Source organism: Trematomus bernacchii, unplaced genomic scaffold (assembly GCF_902827165.1).
Source record: "Trematomus bernacchii unplaced genomic scaffold, fTreBer1.1, whole genome shotgun sequence".
Lineage (NCBI taxonomy): Eukaryota > Metazoa > Chordata > Actinopteri > Perciformes > Nototheniidae > Trematomus > Trematomus bernacchii.
In genome coordinates this window covers 234,847-244,502 of record NW_022987668.1, presented here as the reverse complement: position 1 = coordinate 244,502, position 9,656 = coordinate 234,847, and the positions used below count along the sequence as shown (strand labels likewise).

Below are 9,656 nucleotides of genomic sequence, written 5' to 3'. Positions count from 1 at the left end.
TAGTGCTTTATTCTGGAATTTGCTCTGCAGAAGGACAGAAATGTGATCCCACATTTTCAGTTATTTTCTATTTAGAATATTTGTTCTTACATGATTCAACATTTAAATATCCAAATTCTCAATGGAGAGAGATGGTTAAGTACATTTTGCATCTCATTAGGAGAATAGGATAACAACTGTGACCAAACAGTATTCAGCAAAGCTGCACAAATACAAAACAATGAAAAACACAATGCCTGTTTGATTATAAGTCCATAATTGTGCCTCTTAGTCAGCCTGACCCCTGTCGTGAAGGACTTGCATGTGTTTAAAAACAAAGGAAAAAGCTATTAAGACATAAAATAAACAAATATTACTATGTATACGTTCCCTAAACTTTCACTAATCCATTGTCAAAACTTAGATTTCCTTTTTAAAAACAAGTTTCTCATTCTAGATCAAGACTTATGCTCAATGGATACTCTGAATACTGTGTGTGTGCGTGTGTGTGTGTGTGTGTGTGTGTGTGTGTGTGTGTGTGTGTGTGTGTGTGTGTGTGTGTGTGTGTGTGTGTGTGTGTGTGTGTGTGTGTAACATTATGTACCTCCTTTCCTCAGCTTTCATAGATAAGTAGATGCTGATGGTGGAAACATGGACTAGTTTCAACAACTCGGCTGTATCTGGAATCATCAACTCACGTCACTAACCTGTTAGCGCTGAAGCAATCACTCATTTCACTGAGACGTGTGCATTTTTTAACAGTTATGCAACAAAAAGCCAAATACAGTTTAAAGCAATGATATAACTGAGGCTAAGTTCAGACCTAAAACGTGTTTTTTCTCTTTCCTGGGAAAAAGCCAATGCATGAGAGGTTTCTTAAGAAATTATCTGAATCAAACTCTTTATTATATCTACTAGAAACCCAGATGTTTTAAATACAAAAGTACAAAAATATTCCCATCACTTCTTGTAGTACTGGAGACGAAACAAACAAAGGTGTACTGAGTGTAGAAAAATGTTTCATGGGCTGGGAAAGTCCCAATGACACCCATGGGCGGCCTAAATCACTACAAGGCCAGGTTAAAAAAGTTTTAAAAGGTCAGAAAAATAGTCTGGAGACAGAAACGTTATACTAACTTTACAGAACTGGATGTCACGTTTGACGAATGTGTTTTAATTAAAAGTGTAAATGTATTTCAGACTCAGATTTTGACTCTGACGTTCACTCCCTATAAGCACGCCAAAACAAAAGATAAGCTGCTGACCCATCAGCCCTCTTTATCGAAAAAGCTTGGCTGACATACTCAGCCTGAGTGCACCGTATTAATAGTCTCTTTGACCTTTGATCTTAAGGCTCTAGAGTTATCAAGTAAGATTGGTTATGAAAGTATTCTTGCCTTAATGTATCTCAAGACGCTGACATTTGACTGTTACTGAGAGATATCTGGAGACTGAGGGTTAAAGTCCCCCTCGGCACACGGCTGTTGTTGACCTTCCCTGTACAGACTGATGCATGTGATACTACTGCTTCCACTTTCTCCTACAGAGAAGGAATAAGTGTCTCTGTGCTCAGCTTTAACCTGAGTTTAAGACATGTGAGTACAAGAATGATTGGAGACATCAATATTTTTGGAAGCTATGGAAGCCACGTAAGGTCAAATAGGCAACCTAAATAGATGATGTGAAAACCTACAGCTTTTCATTGAAAAGAAGACATTTTCCGTCTAGGTAAAAAAACTTCTAACATTAAAAAATATCTTGTATTTCTTGTTTTAGCAAGAAATACAATATGGAAAAATCATATCAAACACAAATTGTTATTCCAATCAGTCTATTCTATATGTCTTTCAGTATGTCTAAATGGGGTCTTTGAACAATAAATACTCATAGTTATTGGTTATTGTTTAGGCTCATCCACACTGATAATCCTAAAGGGAAACCAGTTACAGACACAGCTACAGCCGTAGTACCATGCTAACCTCAACAGACCTTTGTGGCATTTCTGCCAAACACCGTGTAATTTGAATTGAGCATACAAATTAGTTTGAGTCAGATAATAAACATGTGTGGAAAGTGTGATTGATTTATTTGACATTATGCATGCGATCCACACAAACAACATACAACAAGGCCTCCGCAAACAAACAAGCTTCAGGCCCAATGAAGCCTGCACAATTACTGACTAAACATATGGGTAAACCTACTTGGTGGTACCCAGCTGTCTGCCATAATATTTACTGTACTGCTTGCATCCAGCCAAGAGTAATACAGGCTCAGATTTAATGTCTGGATTACATGGAGTTCACAGATAAAGCACAGACTTGTTGAAATTAACTTTTGAAAAACTGCACTGATAATTGTTTTTTCAGAGCATTGGTAATGTTGCCAGAAACTGACAACACGATGAGACATTTTTTATTTTATGTAGTCTGAAGCACTGGTACACCACTTAAGTCCAGGCACTGCTGTTGACCCTTAAAGAGGCTTCAGTGGATCAGCAGTATCACTTCTCAAAGATAAACACATACTATGTGTGAGTGTCTTGTCTAAAATCCAAACTCGTCCACTAATATTCAGTGGTGGAAGAATTATTCAGATATTTGATTTCAGTTCAAATAAACATACCACAATGTCATAATACTTCAGTAGAAAATAAAAGTTGTGTAGCTTATTTTATTGTTAGTAGTACATTAGGTTAAAGCCTTATGAGTTCTTACAGCAAAACCTATTCAGTGTCTAATAGTACAAGTATTAACTATGGGAGAAAAATAACTCTTTAACTCAGTTAGATTATTATGTATTATACTATTTCAATGTTGTGGAGCTATGTACAGTATTGTTCAGTATAATATTTTACTGATTGTTTAATTAACTGTAACAAAGGCTAGACATTGATATGCTCATTATATGTCTTATAATAAAATCTACAAAGTAACTATAGCTGCTAAGTAATGAATGTAGTGAATGTAGCATAGTCAAATAAAAGCAGGCTTATAGAATTTCCTTCTGAATTGTAGTGAAGTCGTATGAGGTTGAATGAAAAGAAAGTACTTGAGAGAAACACACGTAAAGACTGTGGGCTTCTTTTTTAAGCTACTTTTTAAGCTACTTAGCTTTACTTGGCAAAATCTGTAGGCGTTCATGAAGTTAACTATAGTCCAGGTTTGGGACATTTTATTAGCTTTATTCGTCATAGTAAAACCATTGGAACATGTAAGTAAACTTCTGACAAACACACATGTTCATAGTACCTTACAGTCTATGGGTCATACCTTGACAACAGCGCAGTTTTTCTGCCTTTCGCAAACTACTGCAGCGCCGTCGAACGAAGAGCCATAAAAGCTCCCCGGTACCCGTAGTTTGATGACGTTGCCGGCCAAACATGGTGGAGTGAGCACAATTCAAAAACACAGCAAAATTGTTTGCGGAACAGATGAACAAACCGTGAATATAAACTATCAGACTGGCTGCTCCAAGCCACGAATCATATACGGAGCAGTTAACACAACAATGTACAGCAGAGGTTGCGCCATGTTTGTAGTTTTAGTGAGCGATGTCACAGCCACATGGTTCTGAGCTCACTGAGATGTGGAGGAGTGTTTGCAAACTGAGCAAGGACAAGAAAACAGGACAGCAAATACATGGCACACCAACAACAGCCATGTGTAAAGGTGAGAATGCAGATCTGTTTGATGTATGCTCTGAATGATTAGTTAAACAACTGGTGGATTGAAGCCATTTAACCCCGTGTTATTTAACCTCCGCTACTAGGGGGAGGGGCAGTGGCCATTGGATCAAACACAAAAGTGACAACATGCTTACTGACTTCACTTATTACTTTAACTAATGTCACAATACACCATAAACCTTTTTTTGTCTAAAAAGTTCATGATTTAGTGTCAATGTTAATCCATGTGACACGTGGGAAAGATTATATATTGATAAGCATCTTCTTACTTAGAGAGATCGAATTTGATTTATTTTAAAGGCCTTAAATATATAGCAATGACTTCTTAAACTTGACATACAACGGTGTCCTTGACGCATAACGTTAGGATGAGATTTGGGATCTAAGTTGGCCATATTAGAACTCAATTAAGATGTTCAAATGTATATTTTGCAGGACTGTTAGCTAACTTATTACATTTTCTGTAGCGGCTAGAAGCTGATGGTATCAGCTGTTTAACAGAAGCTTAGGACTTTACCAGTTGCATACATGTTACTAAGTGTTCCTCTCAGATCTAATGCTCTGAAGTAGCATTTACATCAACAATGTCACACTAAGAAGACTTATACTAGTCCTATCATGTATATTGTTTTCCTAAATGCACAAACTAATTGTAGTCATGGAACAACATGGAGGATATAGTCTAACACTTGATTTGTGTTTGATGCACAGATCTGCAGAGCCCAAAGCGGATAGGCTTCAGCAGATACCCCGGCTTGAATAATGGGGATTCTCCAGGTGATGGAGAACCATCACAGGACATCTTCTGGGACTCTACATCGCCCACAGCTGGTACTGGTAAACCAAATAGATACCCAACACAGAAATCACATCTGTTTTCTGTTTCCATTTTATTTATTTTTTTAAATCACAGACTTTTATATCTGAATTACAGCTTAATGAGCTTATACATAATTGACAACCTGCTGTTTTACTAGCGGCTTTACTTGGGGATGGAAACTACACATAGATACAACTAATTATGTTATATGACCATACACATGCAATAACACTGAAATTACTTTCAATAATACTTTCAAAAAAATCTTTGTGTTTGAAAACACAACTTGGATCATATTTATGATAAGTAATTTCCATTGTTTTTTGGGCGTTTAGTAAGTAACAGTTTCTATCTGTCTCCAGGGCCCAGACACGTGAACACAAGAGTTGTGGAAATATCCGATATTGTCAACCGTATTGCTCCAAAGGTCAGTTATTTCTTATTTTCTTGGTTGTACCACTCAGTTTGAGGCGCTGTACTAAGGTTTTTGACTTCTTTGGCAATTATTTTGAATACAATTCTTAAACTATTGCTTATTTTGTGTGTTTTAAAAGGATGTGAAGCGGAATGAGAATGATTCTCCTCTGCTGCAGTGGATAGGTGACAGTGCCTTCCATTGCACACCCGAAATGCCAAAGCCACGCGTCAGGAAGAGGTCCTCAAGGTGTGTTATCTATTCATTAAACCAGAAATTCACTCACTCGGGACAACAAATGTATTGCCTACATTAACAAACACTATTTGCAAGCATTAAAGGTAATTTTTACTAGTAGCATTTGTTTATTTTGGATTAGAAGAAACACCAGATTCACATTTTTTCTTTATTTTTTCTTCTTTCTCTCTACAGGCAGAACAGTGTGGACGACCTCAAGAAACTGGCCAGGCAGTTTGACGAAAACATGCAGCAGGACAGAAAACTGACAGAGACATCAGTCCCTAGTAATGTGAAGGACCCAAAGTGTCCGTCCTCATCGGATCAGGTGGAGGCCGAGCTGCACGCTCTGTTCGACTCCTCCACTCAAAAAGTCAGCGGCTTCCTGAGCCAGGGCTCCTCAACATCGGCCCGCTCACAGGACACTTTAGCTGAACCCCGACAGTCTGAGCTCAAGTCAGCTGAAAAGTCAGGCCCAGCTGTACATCCTGCTGGAGATAGGGGATCTTGTAATGACTTTGATGACGACTGGGAGAACGACGACCTCCTTGACTCTTTTGTGCTGTCTATTCCTATTCCTGACAAAATCACTAAATATCAGAAGGGTGGTGTAGACTCTGTTAAAGACATTTCAGACAGCTTATGGGATGATGGGGACGATGACGCGCTGCTCTACCAGGTATGTGACACTGTGGAGAAGATCTCTAACAGTCAGCCGCAGCAAGCAAGCACCAACAACTGCCAAGCAAAGCAAGATATTTATGTAGACAGACAGAGAAAAAACCCTGTGCCAATCGACACGTCCCGGCTCATGGTCGCCGGTGCCAGTACTAATAGTCGGTGGCCACATGCTTTTGTTCGCTCTAACTCATTACCGGAGACTAGCAGTAAAACTGTGAACTACCAAGGGTGGAACATTCCCATAAAGGGTGCCAGCAACAGATCACAGATGTCTCAGAGCCACCCGGGAAGCCATGTGAGTCTGGGCACATTTAACCAGGGCAGGGATTCCTCTGGAACTTTCCAGGCCGGGAATGTGGACATGAAGCCGCACTCAGTGTCAGCCGGGACACCGCAGAGCTCCAAGTCCCATCACACGGCCTTCAAGAGAAACGTGTCTGACTCGGCAGCTATAAGCAGCAAAGGTGAGCTGTCTAACATGTGTTATTTACTCCTGGTCTCTATTAAAGCATGATAAAGAATAGTTTAGATTACATTTGATTGTCATTGCACAGAGTAAAAGTACTGTTAGCATCTCTAACCAGCAGTGCAAGAGAAGCAGTAAAGTGCATCATATAAATATGACAGATATAAAAAAATTAAAAAAGCATATACACTATGAAAAATATTATAGGTTACAAACACTCTGAACAGTAGTATGAATGTTGAATACACTATAGAGGTAATAGGAAAATAAACAGTATACTATAGACCACATGTGTCAAACTCAAGGCCCGGGGGCCAAATCAGGCCCTTGGTGGATTTAATTTCGGCCCGCAGGATAATTTGTAATTACTATTAGATCTGGCCCGCCGGTATATTGCACGCACACCTTCACTCAATCCTGAGGGTTTCCTCAGCTCAGAGCCTGAGCCCAAACATTGATGAACTTGCACCCAAGATGAGATGCCAAGTATCTGGCTTGAACTAGCATCACAGAGCAGCACACTGAGTTTACATGGAGGTTTCCTTCTGCACTTTCTTTCTTGAGACAACAGGGCATGTTTGGTTTTCTCTTTGAGGGAAATTGTTTTTTAGAAGCTGTTGTTGGCCTGTGGAAAAATGTAATCATAAGAAATGACTCAGATAGCAGATAGAGCCATAAGAAATGAATGCAACTGATTATTTAATGTTTAATGTTGTTTTTATAGGCAATCATTTAAGCTTTGTTAGTTCCAGGTTTAATATGTGCAATAAGTTCATTTCAATACGTTTTTGCAATAAACATTGAACCAGTCCGGCCCTCCACTAGTACCCATTTTTTTATTTTGGCCCACTGTGTATTTGAGTTTGACACCACATAGACGCTGGCACAACAAACGTATGAATACCTTATAGAACAGTAAAGACACTATAGACACTAATAATATGAATTATTATTAGAACACTATAGAAAGTATAACTAGTATGGACAGTTTTATAATAAAAAATAAGCAAATAAATGACTTATTCAAAGAAAAAATTATTAAATTAAGCTAAAGTTAAATGATGTTAACACGTAAGAACACATGTTTGTCTTAAGAAAAGTCATAAGGAAAATGCATTAACACTTTTCTATAATTTGACAGCATTATAGTAAATGCATTTGATAAGTGGTATCCAGTAGAATATGTGAAAACTAAAGCAGGGTGTCCGCGGGGTCTTTAAAAGTATTAAAAGTTGATAAATCAATTTAGCGAAAATGAAGACTATTAAAAAGTATTAAATGGCATTTCCCAAGGTTTTACATTTTGTAGCTAGTTTTCAATAAGTATATCAATTGTCCAAAGAGGTTGTATTCTAAAGTCTGCCTGAATGTAATCATTGCGTAGGTGTGTAGTGTGATTCTGTGTAGTTTATTTATGGCATCCCGTTGGATCTGACGTCATCTGAACAGGACATCGCACGCTCACTGCTTGATAGCGCGCGAAGCTCCGTTTACGCCGGTTGTTAAACAACATCGTTATGGGGAAATGCAAGTTTGCGTCCAAATGGTTGGAAGATAAGGAGGAAGGACAATCAATACTGTATATAGTAAATGTGAGGTGAAGTGTGTCGCCAATGTAACCGGTTAGAACTCCAAGTGGCGATGAGGTCTTAAAATGTATGGAAAGGGTCTTAAAAAAGGTCTTAAAAGGTATTACATCTGACTTCAGGATTCCTGTAAAGGTATTCCCATTAAGACCCATTTTTCCTCCACTCAATGCTTCTTGGCAGTTTGTCTATTCCATTTACCGTCTTAAATACTCTGCATTTAGACTGGATATTGAAGTGAAAACTCACAAGTGAAACAGATGTCACATGTTGTTCTTATAATCAATGACAGCGTGTGCACATGGACAATTCCCCCCCAGAACAAGTAAACAGAGCTATGGATTTAATTTGGGATGCTGTCAGGAGTCCAAACCTCAGGAAGCTTCATTGCCAATGAATTGCAAACTGATTCTTTTTTTCTGGACATGGAGGGTGGGTTTTAGTACTTTCCAAATGAGCTCCACCATGGGTGCCCTGCTGGTTCTAGTTATGGTAGCGAATTATTTATGTCATCAAATTAAAACTTAGCTGTTCAGTCGCCACACAAGTTCTGATTTAGGGTCAATTTGAACCTTTTTCTTCAAGTGTTTAATTCTCGATGATTTCTAAGCTCGTATTCAGTGTCTTCATTCATTTCCCTCACTTCCCTTCCTCCTGTTCAGTTTTTGTCACAAGCCAGATGACAACAAAGTGCTCTGCAGCCGAGATCGAGAGGAAGAAGCAGGAGGCGTTAGCCAGGAGACGACAGCGAATGCAGAACGCCCCGAAACCGTAGAGGAGCTTGGTCCTGAATAAAGGGATATTATAACACTACAATAAGCCTTTACAAAACGAATCATTCCATATCAGAGGCTCAGACACGTCCTTTTCACCAATGATAGCATCTAAGATGATATCATGTTTGTATTAATCAGTATGAAAGATGTTTAACAGAAAGGACCTAGTGTCTATTAAAAATAAATGAATGTCTGTGTTCTTGCTGCTGATGTAGAAATGTGTATGCAAAGTTAGATTTAAGCACTGTTCTCTGATCTGCTGCTGGGATAACAATAGAAGAGATTTCCCTGAGCTTTTCTAATGCTGACTGAAAAATAGTTTACATTCCAGTTGGAAAAAGTTCTACATTTTCTGTTGTCATGTAATGTCTGCACATATTTTGGATAACACTTTTGTTTAAAAGTAGTAAATAGTTTCATCTGTGTTTCTCTTGGAACTGCAATACCCAGGGCCTCTGCACATGATTGGTTGAAGTTATTCATTAGACATGTCTTCATCTAAGTAACAATGAAGACAGTCATTGCTGTATTGTTGACTGTATGTGTTTGATCAAACAGTGTATGTGTCTTCCTATATATATATATATATATATATATATATATATAGCCGACTTTTGTTTGTCTATGAATTTTTTTTTAGCTTTTATTTGCACAGGCCAGAATGATGTGTTGTATTGTAAAGACAGTGATCCTCCTCTGTAGACAACAAAGCATTTTAACGGCCATTCACCTGAAGATGATTGCTTTACTATTCCTAGAAGTCGTGGTTAGCTGTGTCATGAGGGTCGTACACAGGTGAGACAACAATCAGATATACCTTCCTCAGTGCCTTTGTGTTTTGACTCCAGCCTGTTACCTCACAACAACATGATGGACTTATTGACAAGATGTTTTGAATAAACACAAACTACTACTGTTTTCTATGATGATGTGTCTACCTGCCAAACCCAAATCAAAGGAATACATTATTCAGACTGTGTATAAACGGCTTTAATCGTATTTGGTGTT

At 38.4% G+C, this 9,656-nt stretch overlaps 1 protein-coding gene across 2 annotated transcripts; it reads left to right on the top strand.

Annotated features, from left to right (window-relative positions):
- Nucleotides 1–3,371: 3,371 nt before the first annotated feature.
- LOC117487233 lies at nt 3,372–9,226 on the top strand. 2 transcript variants are annotated; one of them, XM_034135908.1, is made up of 6 exons: nt 3,372–3,650; nt 4,379–4,498; nt 4,850–4,914; nt 5,042–5,151; nt 5,335–6,284; nt 8,535–9,226. In XM_034135908.1, the coding sequence occupies exons 1-6, from the start codon at nt 3,533–3,535 to the stop codon at nt 8,645–8,647; spliced, it is 1,476 nt and encodes a 491-aa protein (XP_033991799.1). In that variant the 5' UTR covers nt 3,372–3,532; the 3' UTR covers nt 8,648–9,226. The 2 variants fall into 2 exon arrangements, with proteins under 2 accessions (XP_033991799.1, XP_033991797.1); XM_034135906.1 differs by having other exon boundaries at nt 4,379–4,504.
- The last annotated feature ends 430 nt before the right edge of the window (nt 9,227–9,656 follow it).

Coding starts and splice junctions, on each gene's coding strand:
- LOC117487233 (XM_034135906.1), top strand. CDS start 3,533: ATGTCACAGCCACATGGTTCTGAGCTCACTGAGATGTGGAGGAGTGTT. Junction 4,915..5,041: donor TCAACCGTATTGCTCCAAAG/GTCAGTTATTTC, acceptor GTGTTTTAAAAG/GATGTGAAGCGGAATGAGAA. Junction 5,152..5,334: donor GTCAGGAAGAGGTCCTCAAG/GTGTGTTATCTA, acceptor TTCTCTCTACAG/GCAGAACAGTGTGGACGACC.